The following is an 18,491-nucleotide window of genomic DNA, read 5'->3' on the forward strand; positions in this document are numbered from 1 at the left end:
ATTACTCAATGTCATTGTAAATGAATGAATTTATGTGGTGCATGAACACAGCTGGCTGTTTCTAATTTGAACCCTTTTTTTTTTTTTTTTAATGCCTCAAGCTTAAAGAAATAGGTACACATTTTTCTTCTTTGCAGAGAGTTAGATGATACTGATTGATACTGCTCTCAGGTCTGTACATTGAATATGATTCTACAGCCAGCAGCCAGATAGCTTATAGCCTTACAGTTTTTTTTCCCCCGATTGCTAAACGACAGTGGGCACAACTGAAGCCACATGTGCAAAACTCTAACCACAGTCTGCACAGCAGCAGTTCATGTGGACCAAACTCTAGTATGTTTTTCATTGCTTGAACACAGTTTTCAAAACTCTACACACTTATCCCATGACTTTAACCACAACGTGCACAACACTGTGGATTCACAGCACAAACAGCACTTTGTTCAAATGCTAACACTGCTGTCAACACTGTTAACCACACATTCAAAACAGAATAGATTTCAGTCTGGTGCCTATCAAACACTGCTGACTGTAATTTTAGCTGAAAGCCTAAGCAGGTGTCTTGTTTTAGACTAGTTAGTGAACATATACGGTATTTATACAGAGGAAGCTCAGAAAGCCTTTTATTGTACACAAACACCAAATAAGAATGAAACAAGTATTCACTGTACCGTAATTCCATAAATTACTAGAGACAAAATACTATATTGAAGCAAACTGCTGATTTTCATTTCTTCTTGTTCACCTTACATAAAAATTGGTATATTGTAAAATCTATATCTGTTCTTTAAAGAACCTATTGAGTAGTGTAAAGTTACTCAAATTGTTCAAACTGTAAAGATGAAAAGTTTGTAATTTCTGTATTGGTGTTTGATGCTAGTGTTCTTACTCTCAGTGTGTTCTGAGTGACAGTGTGTGTGTGTGTGTGTGTGTGTGTGTGTGTGTCTCAGTGAGGATTGTTCTGAGTGTTTGGCTGCACTGAGCCTGTTCTGAGACGTGTGTTAAAGGTACCATGACATGGTGCTTTTTGGATGCTATTATATAGACCTTAGTGGTCCCCTAATACTGTATCTGAAGTCTCTTTTATATAGGCCTTAGTGGTCCCCTAATACTGTATCTGAAGTCTCTTTTATATAGACCTTAGTGGTCCCCCTAATACTGTATCTGAAGTCTCTTTTATATAGACCTTAGTGGTCCCCCTAATACTGTATCTGAAGTCTCTTTTATATAGACCTTAGTGGTCCCCTAATACTGTATCTGAAGTCTCTTTTATATAGACCTTAGTGGTCCCCTAATACTGTATCTGAAGTCTCTTTTATATAGACCTTAGTGGTCCCATAATACTGTATCTGAAGTCTCTTTTATATAGACCTTAGTGGTCCCCTAATACTGTATCTGAAGTCTCTTTTATATAGACCTTAGTGGTCCCCTAATACTGTATCTGAAGTCTCTTTTATATAGACCTTAGTGGTCCCCATAATACTGTATCTGAAGTCTCTTTTATATAGACCTTAGTGGTCCCCTAATACTGTATCTGAAGTCTCTTTTATATAGACCTTAGTGGTCCCCTAATACTGTATCTGAAGTCTCTTTTATATAGACCTTAGTGGTCCCCTAATACTGTATCTGAAGTCTCTTTTATATAGACCTTAGTGGTCCCCTAATACTGTATCTGAAGTCTCTTTTATATAGGCCTTAGTGGTCCCCTAATACTGTATCTGAAGTCTCTTTCCCTAAATTCAGCCTTGGTGCAGAATTACAGCCACTAGAGCCAGTCCCACAATGAGCTTTCCTTAGTAAGCCTGCACGATATTGGAAAAAACTTACATTGCGATATTTTTTTTCTCCCTGCGATATATATTGCGATATGAAAAAAAGACTAATTTTTACAAGAGGACACAAATAGCCCTATTTAGAAATACTAAATCATTCTCAACTACTGGGGTGATTTTGTAGGAGTGCATCTATAAAGACAATAAAAATGAAAAAGGAAATTTTCTTATGTGAACCAGTCTTTGTTGAACTTTAATGCTTTACAAAACCAAAGCAAGTAAGGCTGTGATTACTCTTCTGAAGTGATTTTGGAGAGGGAAATTAGGAAGAAATACACTGGTTGACTGACATGACACCATTGTATTCATATAATATCAATCCAGGCTAAAGTGAATATTAATAATGCATGCATGTTGCTTCCTCTAAATGTCAGGATGTGGTCGACTAGCGGGGCCTGCTTTGGTTGTTTGATAAATTGATTAAAATACTGTGTATCCAAGAGCACTTAAGTCAGTGTAAATGACGTTATATCAGAAACAGACTGCTGTTGTAGATTAGTGTTACGTTTCCAGCGTCGCAGCTCCGAACCATAACGTTAGTTGGGACAGACGCCTTGTTTTTTTAGGCTAACTATGTTAGCTTTAGCCTGGCTGGTAGCAGCTTTCTGCGGTGAAAAATGGCCGGGAGATGTCGTGATAACTTGCATTAATCAGGTGATTTAGTTTGTCTTTGCAGCGAACATAAAACACTGACTACTGTAGCTTCACTACCCATGGAAAAGCATGTGCATCACTGTGTCAGCGGCAGCTGCCGCTTACGGTACTTTTCTGCACACGGGAGAGCCTCACTAGCCCTAGTCTGTACCTATTGAGGAGGAGAGAGGGGGTGTGGCCTTGACCAACTGCCACTTTGCTCGTTTGAAAGCCATTCTCTGGGCGGGCAAAGCAGAGAAAGGGGAGGTAACCTTTCCCCTTATGACGTCATAAAGGGAAGATTCCAGATCGGCCCATCTGAGCTTTCATTTTCTCAAAGGCAGAGCAGGATACCCAGGGCTCGGTTTACACCTATCACCATTTCTAGCTACTGGGGGACCATAGGCAGGCTGGGGGAACTCATATTAATGTTAAAAAACCTCATACATTTTCATGCCATGGGACCTTTAAGAGTTGTGTTGCTGTGAATGAGTTTTGCAGCTGATGTGAACTCTTTAGCTCAGGTGACTGTTGGTAATGCGGACTGTGGTTAGAGTTTTGCACACGTGGCTTCAGTTGTGACCACTGTCGTTAAGCAATGGAAAAAAACTGTAAGACCGGAACCATGGGGAACATGGCTGCAAGAGAAACAAAATCTGCCTACCAGCAAGAGTTAAACTCACTACTTAACATGTCATATGTTCTTTATTTTCATTCGTACGAAAGCCAAAGTGTGAGAAATGACAATTCACAGTTTTACAGCGAGTTATGTTTTGGACAATTTATTGGCAGGAACCAGTAACTTTAGAGCCAGGCTAGGCGTTTCCCTCTGTTTCCAGTCTTTGTGCTAAGCTATGCTAAGCTAACCGGCTGCTAGCTGTAGCCTCAAAGTTAACAGACAGATTGAGTTGTATCGATCATCTCATCTAACTCCCAGCAAGAAATAGAATAAAATGTTGACTTTATTAAACAGTGATAATAGTCTGGCGTCACAGAAAAGACTAATAAAGGCTTCCCACACATTTACATGGACACTAATTGTTGATTTTGTTTAGATATGCCAAATTGTAATTACTGTATATAAGTATATAGTTGTTGGCACTTGGCCCTATACACGTTTATAGCAACAAAAATGACGAGGGTGGACATAGTTAGAAAAAATGTTTATGATATACTTCATAAGCTGTATATCTGTGTTACTACATTATCTGGGTCACATAACAGATACGTTAGTCTATATCCATGACGTGGACTTCCAGGATTGTTGTGGTGCCGCCGGAAATTCCGCCGGATGTCCGTCTTTTTGTCCGGATGTCCGTTACCTTCCTCTTTCTTTGTGTTGGCGTTCTAACCTCCGGTGGATTTCTGTGGACTGTGGTTAACTGCTCCTCAGATCTCTGCAGGGTAAATCCAGACAGCTAGCTAGACTATCTGTCCAATCTGAGTTTTCTGTTGCACGACTAAAACTACTTTTGAACGTACACGTTCCACCAAAACAAGTTCCTTCCCGAGGCTATTTAGCAGCGGCACAGTGGCTCTGTCCAGCACTTAGCCCCGCCCAAGACAATTGTGATTGGTTTACAGAAATGCCAATAAACCAGAGCGCGTTTTTCTCCCATCCCAGAATGCTGTGTGGACTAGCCAGACCCTCCTCTGCAGCGCTGTGGAGGAAGGTCTGGCAAAGCGAGACTACAGATACAGTATATGTAAACAAATACATCTTTAAATTTGACTAAAATAGACAATTATATTGTTAATCGCAATTATTTTTGAGACAATTAATTATACAGCAATAATTGGAATTGTTACAGCTCTACTTAGTGTGCATTAAAACCAGCAGTGCTCACCTGGTCTGGCGAAGAGGAATGGGGAGCGAGATGCACAGGAACGGGTCAAAGGTGTTGCTCTGTTTCATGCAGTGTGGGCACGTCAGGGAAGATCTGGAGGAGAAGAAAGCACACAGTTACGATTAGTCTCGAAAAACCTCAACGACTTTTCAAACTAATCCCGGAAGTCCTCCTGTTTACGTCTGGCAGGAAAGAGAGCTGGCTTAATCTTGTTACACAAGTTAACATCATGGTCAAAATGAACATGGTGTTCCATACGGAGCCTCTTCATCTGATTGTGAGAACGGAAAAGATGAGTGATGCAACTGGTGAGAATGAGAGAGATGAGTGTTTGGGGCGTGGGGGGGTGGGTGGTAAGTGGTAGAAGAAGCCCCCCCCCCGGATGATCAGGGCTATAAAGGGGAAACAGCATGAGCGGTTTCTATCTTGTTGCATCACTCTCACCAACGATACTAATGTGATGCCATTACGGCATCCCGAGCAGAGAAAAGTAGAAAAGTAGAGAGCTTTTCGTATAGTGATGGCCTTTCTTCCTCTGCATCTGAATGCACAGGACACAGATCACTGCAAACGGAGATGTCCAGATGCGTACGGCTGTGATTTTCTATTACAATAGTTTTCCATTCTGTCCCTTTGTTCCTAATTAGACTTCTTTTCAATGAATCCCGCTCAGTTTTATGGGAGGAACGTATTCCAGTTAGCTAATTAGCTCAACAATGAGTCAGAGAGCCCACTGAAGTTAATGGACTGATTGCTGGAAGTGATTTTGTAAACTGTCCTGCAACTAAATCAAATCTTTTGTCCGGCATTTAGAGTCAATGTGTGGGGGATTTCCTGGATAAGACTTTCTGTAAACACACACTAATTAAGCCAATCTAAGGCGAAAAAGGTGCCTTGTACCAACCTCTTTGATTACATGAATTAGAATCATCAGTGTGTGTAGACCGTAACTACTTTGTACACAAAGTTACATTCACATAAAGCACTCCATCTTGAGCTAAACCAGTCATACCCAAACAGGGGTTCTCTTATACCCATAGATATATGCTTATACCCCAAAGGGTGTTTCTGCAGTTGCCAGATGGATTGTGGAATGAATCAACTCATTTTAAACAGAATTATGATTTCATGAAAAGATTCAGTATATGTCCACATATTAGTCAGCTCTAGCATTTAAAGTGCTCATATTATGCTCATTTTCAGGTTCATAATTGTATTTAGAGGTTATATCAGAATAGGTTTACATGGTTTAATTTTTAAAAAACACCATATTTTTGTTGTACTGCACATTGCTGCAGCTCCTCTTTTCACCCTGTGTGTTGAGCTCTCTGTTTTAGCTACAGAGTGAGACATCTCACTTCTGTTCCATCTTTGTTGGGAGTCGCACATGCTCAGTAGCTAGGTAAGGACTACTAGCCAGTCAGAAGCAGAGTATGAGGGCGTGCCCTGACAGTACCTAGGTAAGGACTACTAGCCAGTCAGAAGCAGAGTATGAGGGCGTGCCCTGACAGTACCTAGGTAAGGACTACTAGCCAGTCAGAAGCAGAGTATGAGGGCGTGCCCTGACAGTACCTAGGTAAGGACTACTAGCCAGTCAGAAGCAGAGTATGAGGGCGTGCCCTGACAGTACCTAGGTAAGGACTACTAGCCAGTCAGAAGCAGAGTATGAGGGCGTGTCCTGACAGTACCTAGGTAAGGACTACTAGCCAGTCAGAAGCAGAGTAGAGAGAAAAGGCTGGACTACAATAGAGCTGTTTGGAGCAGTTTGTGAACAGTGTTTTCTGTTGGAGATGGTAAGTCCCTTTGGGGTGGACTTTGGGCTTTTTCACTTTGTAAACCTATAACGTGCACAAACAAAGATATATAACACTATAAAGGAAAGGGAAAAAGTCAAAAAGCATAATATGAGCACTTTAAACACTAGCTGTGTGTCGTGATGAAGAGTTTATGAAAAGTAGTTTAAGTCTAAAGAGTTAGTTAGAACCGATACACAGCTAGAAGTAACAACAAAAAACAGTTGTCCCAAAACTCTGGAAAATGCAAATCCAAATGCGTAAAATTGAGATCCACAAATGTTTCCCAAATAAAAACTGGATTCACAAAACCAGCCAGTTTGAAAGTTGTAAATGTTAGGAAGATGTTCACAAATGCTTTTCATTTATTTATAAATGTATGTAGTCTAATCTCGATAAACCGATGCAGGGGCACGTTTTTATTGTTGGGTTACAGTGCTACTGTCATTATTCTGAATGCCCTTGACAAAAACCTTCAGGTTTGATCCCCCTCTGCTACTGTGACAGTATGGAAAGCACTGTGCTGCAGCTGCACATGAATATATAAGACGTGTATGAAGTATAACCAGGCAGCAATAAAGTACGGAGAGTGTGAGTACTCTGGGAGACTTAAATCTCACATAAAGAAAAATCATGTTTTCTACACCTTGATGAACATATGTTTAGGTTAAATCAAGAATAATGGATTCATTTCAAATGACAGATTCTCTTTTTGGTGTCATAAACCATGCCTAAAAAATACTCCCGATCCTCTTCCGAATTCTTGTAACTCCCCAAGCTTATGTGCGTTGAACCTTTCCGACCTCCACACACATCCTAGCGTAGGAAATGAAGCCACGGATGAACTGTTGAAATGTGTTTTCCTTATAGGAAGGCACCTGACAGACCCAGTGGGGGAGCGGGGAGTGGGGGGGGGGTGTGTGTGAATAAAGCTCTATTCAAGCAAGCCCAGCTGACTCTGGCTCTTAGTGGATCTCTCCCACTTGGCAGAGCCAAATGGCTGCCCTACGGATGTCTTGTTCTCGCCAGGAAACAGTGAGGGCAACTGCACTCCACGCATACAAATCACATTCAGCCTGCACTAAAACATAGATGTGCCCTGCACTGCTCTCAAACACTTAAAAAGAGAAAAGGAGCAAAAGGACGAGGTGATATTCTGGTGATGCTCTAATGGAGAAAGCGTGCAAAGGTTGAGAGGTAAGTATGCCCCTGTCTGGGATGCAACCATGCTGAAGAGACTCTGAGCTTGATGTTTTGCACTACCACACACACTACTAGAGCTTTGCATTTTCCAGAGTAACACAGGTACAGTATCTTAATGGATTTTCTTTCCTAAGAAAGGAAGTAAAAAGAATAGCCTCAATAGGTTCAAATTAATCATCCCTAGCGTAGGGTCCGTATCCACGCGGACCTACGTACATACCTACGTAGGTACCTAGTACATACCTACTTACATACCGAACCTATGTACCTACCTATGTACCTACCTACGTAGGTATCTAGTACATACCTACGTACATGCCTATGTACATACCTAACCTATGTACCTACCTACCTATGTACATACCTACGTAGGTACCTAGTACATACCTACATACGTGCCCATGTACGTACACACCTACTGTATGTACGTACCTAACATAGGTAACATAAATCAGGCTTAAGCCTGGCAGCTATCTTCTGTTGGGGGATGAGTACTAGTTTATTCACCATACTAGTGCTCTGAAATGGAAAAGGCACAAACCTTAACGTGTGCCTCATAATTCACTAATACGCACATCATAAACTGGGCCTGTAAACTTCAAAGTATCAGTTACTCAATCCTTCAAATCAAAACAAATCAATCAGGAGATATGATCAAAATAAAAGGTCACGCAGTGAGAGATGAGAGGGTCTCTCGGAGAAAGTGGTGTCGCAGTAAGACGATCCGCAGTGAAACTGCATCACGTTTGTAATCTGAAACGCTCGGCTGCCCGTCACTCGGCTCCACTGTAATGAACAACGCTTGACAGACAGACATTTTCATTGCAGTCTCCACCAACTGCAGCCTGTGACTCACCCGCATGTAGCAACGAAAAAAAATCAGTCTATCTAATTTGAGATTTACGTACTTGATCGGAGAGAGTAAAGAGCAATACATTTACAGCACAGGGGTGAGAGCTGTGCTTTATACTGTACTAAAAAAATGACAGCTTCTGACGACAGATCAAATAAATTAAAATCGTATAACTCGGGGCTTGGCTTGCTTGGACAGTGATTTAACTTGCTTGAACGTGTATAATGGCCGTGATGATTGCACAGTGACAAACCATGCTATTACAAGGATAATTCTCCGGTCTGTCAACTCTAGATGTTGTATCACATCTGACACTGCAGTTGTGAAGTGTAACACAGGCAGTGGAGGGGCCTCGGGACTCAAACGGGAACGAGAGGGATGGGAGTCAGAAAGTATTTGTTTAAAGTCCAATTCCAGCAGTGATAATACATTTGAAAAGCATTCATCTCCATTTAAATCCTCTCAGCCTTGTGTTGCATGTTTCTTTGCATTATTAAAATAGACTTCGCACTTGCTGTGTATGTCCCTCTGTAAAGTTTGAGCTCAGCCTACCCAGTCATGTATGTATTCCCTCTGTACCACCTCGCTCCCTCTCCGTCTCCCTGCACTGTGTTTGAGAGGAACAAATACACAGATTTTGTCTGCCAGGCTGCGAAGACTACCGCATCCTGCCTAGACACACCCAAGGTGGCACAGCTGAAACATTTGACAGTGAGGGTAGCAATTAAAGAGAGGCGCTCTGACAGATGTGTTACTGGCAGTCGCACAGAGATGCCAATTTACAGAGGAATTGTCAGATGGAGGATGGTACCGACAACTGTATTAGCCGTTCAGTTTGGAGTAATCTCTATAAACAGATATTTGCATATGAATGGAACCTTATCGGCTATCGTCTGCAAGGATTCAGTTTTTATTAGCTTTATAAAAAGTCTTATAGAGAAGTCTTCTCTCAACTCCAATTTCATTCTTGCGTTTCAAGTTCCTAATCGGACCCGGCGCACGGAACAGAAAAAGTCTTGGCTCAGATGACTGCTGGATACACAGGAACCCACAAAATATTGTGCGTTGCCCCCAGAGGCTAAATCGTCGTCAGACTAATAACATTATGAATGAATCTCATATATATAGTGATAAGGATAATAACTTTAGCTGGGGTCACTGGAGTGCAAACATCCCCAAATCCAATAATGTTGGAGCAGAACAGAGTCACTAATGTTAGCCTACATTCTGATAAAGTAGCATCCAGGATCGGCTTCCAACCATGGGGGTGAGAGAAACTACGCACTATAGCTTTAATTCAGTATTTTTGGGCTTTCATGAACGTAAAAAAAAAAAGACACCACCCTCCAAACTCGTACTCTTTTACTACAGCCCTAGTCTATATCCACGACGTTCCACTTCCGGGATTGCTCTGGTGCCGCCGGATGTCCCTCTTTTCGGCCGGATGTCCGTTAACTTCCTCTGTCTCTGTGTTGGCGTTCTAACCTCCGGCTGATTTGTGAGGACTATGGTTACCTGCTCCTCAGATCTCTGCAGAGTAAATCCAGACAGCTAGCTAGACTAATGGCACTTACCCAGTGCTAGTACTACGGTGCCCCGTCCTCGTTTTTCCATTGCAGATTTAGTACCGCCTCATGCGTGAGGCGAGCGTGGCTCGACGTCATAGCGGCGCCGCAGGAAATTGCCGTGACCTAACGCAACACACACACACACACAGAACGTGGAAGGTGTGTTGTTGTTGATTCTCGGCATGTGGCTGTTTGCCAGAAGACACGTTTAGTTTCAAAAGAAGCTGGAGGCAGCAAAAAAAAAAACACAGCTGGCTAAACTATTTAAAAATGGCGGGTTTGTTCAGGACACCCCCGTCTGTCGCTATAGCAATGATGACGCAGGGATTAGTGACGATTCTCTCCGACCAATCAGTGGTCTGCAGGTTTTCACGTCACCTTTTGGTATCGCCTCAGCTCGCTTGGAACCACGACGGAGGCGATACTAAAAAAAAGTACCTGTTAGCAGGTACCAGGGACTTTTTTTTCGTAATGGAAAACCAAAAAAGGCGAATAGAGTCGAAGCGAGTCGAGCAGGTACCATGTCATGGAAAAACGCCATATCTGTCCAATCTGAGTTTTCTGTTGCACGACTAAAACAACTTTTGAACGTACACATGTTCCACCAAAACAAGTTCCTTGAGTGCCCATGACGATTGTGATTGGTTTAAAGAAATGCCAATAAACCAGAGCACGTTTTTCTCCCATCCCAGAATGCTGTGTGCACTAGCCAGACCCTCCTCTGCAGCGCTGTGGAGGAAGGTCTGGCAATGCGAGACTACTACAGCCCCCTGTGCAGGCAGCTTCAACATGTGGACAAATCCAAAGTTTGTCAAACCTGCCCTTGCTTCCTGTTGCAAAATAATGATTAGACAACCACTGTTCGGGGGAGGGGTTTAGCAAACAGTTAATTATTACGCCATAACATCTTCACACAGTGGTAGGAAACCCCCCTTGGAATCACTGCACAGTCAAACTGGTCACGTAGACATAAAAGACCTTTTGATTTGTTGTGGATATATTTGTGGATTCCATTTCTGATGTAGTTTGTGTGTGGCATGTTAGGAGAGGAGACATACTTGTACTGTGCCTGGAAAAGTTCCTGGACAAAGCTGTGCTGGACACTGGGCTGCTGGGACTGGGACGGGTCAGGAGACAGCAGCTCCTCAGCTCCACCGGGACCCTGCAGCACAAAGGAGGCAAGCCACAAACCCAACGGTGTCACGCTCTCAGATTCTTCACAGATCCATCAATACATTTGGAAGTCTTACAAAGGTTCCCGTAGAATGCACATTTAGCACATTCTTGTTTTTCCTTGGCAACAAAGTGATATTCAAAAAGTGGTGGAAAGCACTGACCTAAACATAACCCCACTGGGACGCCCCTGTCTTTACTCTTTTATCTACTTACCTACAAACAGAGAGGAAGCTGGCCTTGGAGGAAGATAAAAGAAAAGTAGAAAAAAGAAAGAACCAACAGACTAAGGTCACAACGCAAATGAGTGGGGCGGCACACAAATAGCTGTGCGTTAATGACACAAAACTAACTGAACAACCTTCTGCATCACTTTCACAGTACAATGAAAACATGTTCTTGATTTAACATCTTATGTAATGTAGTTTTACATATGAAAATAATTTGTCACACTAAGAAAATAATGATGCACAGATGTTGTGAAGAGATAGAAGAAGTAAAATGAACAAAAGATCTCCAAGTTTTGTAACAACGTGGAAGCAGTCGCATAAAAATTGTCTACGGAAGAGAAGAAGTCCGTTCTTGGAGCCGCTCTAACCGCTGCTCTGATCACCATCAGTATGAAAGACAAGACGGTTTTGCGGCGACCATGTGTGCCATCCGCAGCGATGGGTTGGGTTCTCGATGCCCAATCCTAGTTAAAAACATGGGCAGCTGGAGTGGTTAAAGGTGCTCCGAATATGTTTGCGAGGGACTTCTTCAGTTCAGTAACAGTAGGAAAACCTTTAAACCTCTGTGGGGTCTTTGTCAAAAAATGCTTCGTTCGTTAGTAATTAAGTAGTAATGTAACGTTAAGTGACGTTAAAATGCACACTTTGGGCCTCATGTGAGAATGCCAACGGTGGTCGCTCAGACATAAGGACTGTCGTTACAACAGCCAGGAGCACTGACGGACAAAGTGGTATGGATGATCTTGACAACGACCCCAGAGAGGCTAAACAGCTGGGCTTCCCTACCGTTCAGTCAGAAGTGAAGACATCTCTTGGATCCCCCGTTTTTACCCCTTCCTTGGAGACTAAACAGATGTCATCATCGAGAAATAAGACAGATTAATCGACAACGGGAATAATTGTTAGTTGCAGCCCTAATACTCTTATTTACTTTCTCACCAAGAGTTAGAGGAGAACATTGTTACCACTTAGATATGAGTGGTATCAATCTTCTTATCTAACTCTCGACAATAAAGCGAATAAGCACATTTCCCAAAACTATTTTTATTCATTTGTGAAATGGTTGGGCAGAAGACTAAAATCTAAAAGTGCTAACAGTTATAATAAGCAGTCACACTCTATCAGTTTGGACATCTCTGTACAGTATCCACTCCATTTCACACCGGCCGGGGAAAATGTCCTGAAAAACATTCTTTCAGTCACCAAGTGGTTCCACTTAAAAGGCCATCATGTGGCGTACGAGCGACTCGTTAGCATTACTCTGGTCCCACGCTATCAACCCCACAATAGCCTGGTGTAAAAGTCAGGTACTTGAGAATACATTAAGTAATCATATCATTTCAGCAGTGCTTTTACACCGGGCTGGCAGTGCCAAACGGAAATGCACGCTGCGATCCTTCTCTGTTGACACACGCTCTTACTCTGTTTACTATTCCTCTGATTTCTAGCTCCTGGTCCCATACTGGCTGCCACTGTTCCCAGGCTGGCAGCTCGACCATGACCTCCGCACACAAACGGAGCTAAAAGGAGGTTTAGAATTTCTAAAGGGGAGAGGGAAGTGGATGGCGTGAGTCTGAGAAATCAGCGTGAGGCAGAGACAGACAGACAGAGAGACAGGAGGGTCCTATTCAGTTCGCCACCATTTCAAATCCCGAGTCTATTCTTCTCAGAGCATTTAAGCTTTGCAAAGACCGAGCTCGAGACTGAAACCTGACCTTCCTGCGTCACTGTGCTTCAACAGGCACAGAAAATGACAAACATCTACCCCCTCTCTCACTCTTTGCACGGATTTCATTTTTTCTTTTTCTTCTATCGCTTCTTCAAAGAAAGCCCAGACAATCCTTGCTGATCTTCTAGTTAGTGGTTCAGATAAACTATGCAATGTGTAGTGTTAGAAAGGTTAAGAGTGCAAACCTTCAGACGGTTTTTAATCTAATGCACTGACATCAGACTCTGCATTTCCCTCCCCTTTTTCCTTCCACATACTTGGTAGTGGATTCCATTGCTATCTTTATGTAGAGATAACAAAGCAACATTGACGCCACTGAGTGCAGACACGGTTGGTCTTATCTCTTCTCAGAAAGCCATGCTCCGGCTCTGCCATGTTAAAAAACTGCAAGGTGTCAGCCGTGTGTTGACAGAAGCTGTTGAGGATGTGGACATTTAAGCACAGTGAGAAAGGTTACACAGGTTACATGCACACAGACATCTGATAAAGGCCTCAGTCGTGATCACTGCCAGTTAGCAAATCCCACGGAGTAAGCTGTGACTGCTGCTGGCCGAAAAAAATTGTTTTACAGGTTGTTAAGTGACCCATCTCAAGAGGTGTCGCTTGCCCGTTTGAAATTGAGATGCTATCTTTGAAATTGGTTGTCAGAAAAAATATGCCAACCTCAAACTGATAAAAATGTGACTAAACAGGCAGGCAACAGATCTGAGAAGCTATCTTTAGAGTCAGGTCTGACCGGCTACCACAAGGGAGAAGGAAATGGGAAAGGCATAGTGTGTGAAATTCACTTTTTACATTCCTATATACAGTGCACACATACCAAAACATAGCCGTTTTGTTTGCTTCGTCAGTTTGCAGCTTACCCCCACACACACACACACACACACACACACACACACACACACAGAGAGAGTACTAATGCAGCTCCACACCTCATGCATCCTCAGTTTTTCTTCTGCGTTAACTTTATTGCACTTTTCCCATATAACATCAATATCACTTGGTTATTAAAGCCCGAGCAGCAATAACGTCGGCGAAGGCCCTCTTGAAATTGAAGGAATTATTATTATTCCAACAAATGAATTGCCTTTTGGAGGGCCTAAACATGCTAAAAAGCTCACCAATATTTGCACATGCATCAGGCCCGGTACATTTTTTTTTTTTTTTTTATAGTTTTAGGGTTTCAGAAATAGGCGTGCAAAAATAGCTCGCTAGCGTAAAAAAAAAACTTCGAAAACTGAGCCCCTGCAGTACATATCACGTAGAACTAACGAAACTCAGCACACACATGTATCATGCTAAGACGTACAAAAACGCCTCTTGGAGCCCCACGCTAAACTCAACGGGAAGTCCGCCATTTTGAATTGACTGTGCATAATTAGGGCATTTTTTGCCATTTCCATGCAAAAAATGGAAATAATGAACACATCCTAGAGATTTCATCCGATTGACTTCAAATTTGGTCTGTGCCATCTTAAAAGGTGCCGTAGGTAGGATTGGGAAGATCCGGGACTTAGCCAAAACATTTGAACATCAACAACTTCTCAGTTCCTCCGCCCTTTCTGCTAAAGCCCAAAACGGTCTCCTAAGCCCCTCCCCCCACAAGGGAGAATGGATGCGTGTGCCTGAGCAGTGATTGACACGCAGTTAGACACCCCGCCTGGCCCTGATTGGTGCATCTGAACAGTTAGACACCCCCCCTGGCCCTGATTGGTGCATCTGAACAGTTAGACACCCCCCCTGGCCCTGATTGGTACATCTGAACAGGGAGCGGTGGATTTCTGTAAATCTCTCTCCAGGCTGTAGGTGGAGCCAGAGGAGCTGGATTTCTTTTTAAATGACCTGCTTCCTGTAGTTCTACTGGAACATAGGGTCAGTTTCAGCAGATATGACAGAAAGGGAGTTTTATAAGTCTTACCTACTGCACCTTTAAGACCTTAAAGATTAAAAGTTATTTAAAGCTTGAGTTTTTGTAGCAGGGCCTGGCCGTGGTGGCCATTTGTGCGTTTTGCCATCGGAACAACGCCGCACACACCACAGAGGAAATCAGCGCAGATGCACTGCCGCGCGGAACGGCGTCCCGGCAGTAACCACAACACAAACAGAGGTGCGAGGGCCCGTCCAACGCTGCTTGCAGCTTCAATTGTTTAAATATGTATTGTAAAGTAATTACTATGAAATTAAAAGCCTAGAAATTTGAAGGTTAACTTTCAAATAAAAGATATTTATTGGCCCTTTAACTTGGCTCGTCTCCCCTCATTATCACAAACTTTGAGCCCGTTTAGTGGGGGCATTTTATGAGTAAATGACCCTGTGTTGCTACCTCATGTGGCAGACATAGTGGCTACTGATTAGGTTTGTCTTGGAGAAGTGTGACTGTAGATTGGTTTGTTGTTTTTGGCGCAGCTATTTTGGAGCTATTCACCAAACACTTTGGGAGGTGAAAGTGTTGCGTCCTTCTGTTTGTGTCACAGTTATTTTTGTCAGTTATTTTCACCTATAAGCTATATCGGTAGTTTGTTGGAAAGGGTATTATCGCTCCCCTTTTGGCCCTACCTAAACATTGCAAGGGTCAAGGCTGGGATACCTTTCAGTAGTGTTTTGCCCTAAGAGCTTTGTAGAGCTGTTAGCTTCTTTGTTGCTTTCTTCACTCCACTGGTACCCAACTTGTCACAAAGTGGCCCAAAGTATGTCACAATGAAAGAAGGCAAGCTGAGTTAACATGCCAATAAATGTGCGTGGTTGGAAATAAACAGATAACTATTTCAAAAAAATAATAAGCATTAGGTGGTGATGTAAGGAGCATCAGTTGTGTAGGAAGTATGGATTAGGGAGAAAAGTGTGTGTTGTAAACTGCAAAGTGACACACAAAACCAAAACCCAGGGAGTAGTAAAAATCAGACAGAGAGGAAGAGAAATGGTTCGGGTTGTAAAACAAACTATGGGAGCTACTGTAGCGTGGCTTGTGGGCTAATAACACCATTCCACAAAGCTGTAAATTATACAGCGTCTAATCAAACACTTTACTGACATTAATCTCTGTCACTGTCATTCCCTCACTACACCCAAGTAGTCCTTCCTCCCCTGCTGCTGTTATTTCGCCACGCAGTTATAAAACAACATAAAAACGGGCAATATTTCCTGAACCAGAGATCAACCCCACCCCCCTCTCAAACTGGCTGAGCTTCTGGGTTTTGTGTGTCACAGTTCCATCAGACGGACATCAGGCATAACAGAAGTGTCTGCATTAAACGAACGATACTTATTGACTGCACACTAATGAAAAAGACAATACAGGCAGAGAGGGTGGGGTGTTACCAAGCCCCCTAGGAAGTGCGCCGGGCTTTAAAGCCAATTTGACATGGGGGCCAAACAGTAGAATTACAACTTCAGTGTCCATCCCGTGACCCCATTGGGCCCAAAAACACTTTTTCCCCATAGGCGAAAGAGACGTCTGTAAATCAGTGAATAGATTTTTTTGAGCGTCAATCAGAATTTGATCCATTCGGTTCGATAACATTTGGAAAGTCGAAGCGCTGCACGATTAAATAATTTAATCCCGATTCAAGTTAAACAGCTAAACCAGAAGTAGCCGGCTCGGCTGGCGGAAGTCTCTAGTGCACCTGCTCTGTGGGCCGCACAGTATATATATAAAGTTATTGTATTATCTCATAGGAATGAATGGGGCTCTGCCTCAAACACAGTATCCAGGTCTTATCATACATCCATGGGTGTAACAGTACAGTACTTTTCCTTAAAGGGTAATTACCGTTTGTTTTTCAAACTGGACACGATTGTCCTATGTTTTTGTGTCTCAGTGACTGATAGGAACAACAATCTTTGACATTGGTCCAGTATTAATAGTGAACGCTGTAACAGACAGCGACAGACCGGGCTGCAATGTAACCCTATTGGGCAAATGTTCAGCGTCAGTTTGGTCCACTTAAAGTGCTTTATTTAGCCGCTGACAGGCTCAGATTAATATTCTAAGTGTCTGACAACATAATGAAAAGGATCCCTACAGAGAGAGACCTTTAAAACCTCTTTAAGACCTTTCTGTTTAACCAGGAACAACTCTGAAGTCACTAGCGCTAAACCCACCAGACTCCATTTAAAAAAGCAATACTTTTAGCGTGTATAGAGCCAGCATATTCTCACATGTAAATCGGTAAACTATGTGTTTATTTCAACCAAAACTAGAGTTGTGGGGGTTGGAAAGGTGGAAAGACGACCCAAAACGGCTTTTCATAGTTTTATTTTGTTTCTGTCGACTTTGAATGAAGTGTATTTTACGATGCTAAAATGACTTGTTTATTTACACGGAGTCTGGTGGGTTTAGTGAACGCAATTTCGCGGATGTTTTTATGTTGAAAAAAAGGATCTTACTCTTTAACAAAAAGGTTGTCAGACACTTAGAATATTAATCTGAGCCTGTCAGCAGCAAAACGAGCACTTTTGTGAAGGTAAATACAAGCTGCACAGTTGCCCTATTAACTTACATTGTAGCTTGTTTCGAACACAAAAATGTGCAACTGCTAATATCCAAGATATGTAAAGCCAGAGAATTGTTTACCTCTGCTTAATCCGTAAGCCTCAATGCCAAGAGAGGGGCGTGTGCCAGTGCCCGAGGAGCAAGGAGAAAATTAAAAACTGAAATCCCTCACCCTGGCACCTTAACGTGCTGTAATTGATTTGTGGGATTTAGATAAATGACAAAGATACAGCATGCAACTGAGTGCTGGGCTGCAGCCTGGCCGCTGGCTCAACACTGTCAGCAGGAGGCCAGAGTTCAGACTGGGAATTCTACGCTGACTTAAAATGGGAAGAGAGACAGGCCAGAGTGACGGAGAGAGCTTGACATTGTTGTGCAGCTGGCTGCTGAAAATCAGACAGCTGCCTCAAAAGTAGGGCTGGTGGCCGGTTAGCACAGTTGGTAGAGCGGGTGCACATACGCAGAGGTTTATTCCTCGACGCAGAAGGTCCAGGGTTTGAGTCCGACCTCTGATGGTTTTCCAGCATGTCTTCCCCCCCTCTCTCTCCCCTTTCATATCTCAGCTTTCCTATCCAATAAAGGCACAAATGCCCAAAAAGTAGGGCTGCAACCAACAATTATTGTCTTTACCAATAATCTGTCAATTGTTTTGATTACTTGATTAGTTGTTTGGTCTTAAGCAGAGATCTTCAACAGGGGGTCCGGGAGCCCTCAGAGTTATTGCAGGGTAGGCCACCAAATTATTGTTAACTATTTTGAACATTTTTTTTTTTCAAAAACAGAAAATATACAGCATAACAGAAGTGTCCACTTTAAAAGTAACGACCTTCAATGACTTCAGACTCCTAAAAAAAATACGATACAGTATGTTAAACTCTACAGGCAGAGAGGGAGGGGTGCAACAGCACCAAAAAGTCCTCCAAACCATACCACAATATAGGATGTTTATTTCCACCCTCTATTATGACCCACAGGAGCGTTTTCCATCCTCATAGCTAAACCAGAGAACCTAACGGTCCCGGATTGTTGTGCAGCTGGCTGCTGAAATCAGACAGCTCCCTCAAAAGGACGACTGTAACTAACAATTACTGTCTTTATCAATGATCTGTCGATCGTTTCCGTTAATCGATTAGTTGTT

General features: G+C 42.7%; 1 protein-coding gene across 1 annotated transcript in view; it reads right to left on the minus strand.

Moving 5' to 3' along the window:
• The window catches only part of usp43b (ubiquitin specific peptidase 43b), a 123,869-nt gene that overhangs the window by 71,068 nt on the left and 34,310 nt on the right, over nt 1-18,491 (minus strand). The window contains exons 3-4 of the mRNA XM_078270617.1: nt 10,788-10,891; nt 4,313-4,405 (exon numbers count right to left, since the gene is read on the minus strand). Coding sequence (XP_078126743.1) covers nt 4,313-4,405; nt 10,788-10,891 — 197 coding nt within the window. The remainder of the gene's footprint in view (nt 1-4,312; nt 4,406-10,787; nt 10,892-18,491) is intronic.

Source organism: Sander vitreus, chromosome 15, assembly GCF_031162955.1.
Source record: "Sander vitreus isolate 19-12246 chromosome 15, sanVit1, whole genome shotgun sequence".
NCBI lineage: Eukaryota > Metazoa > Chordata > Actinopteri > Perciformes > Percidae > Sander > Sander vitreus.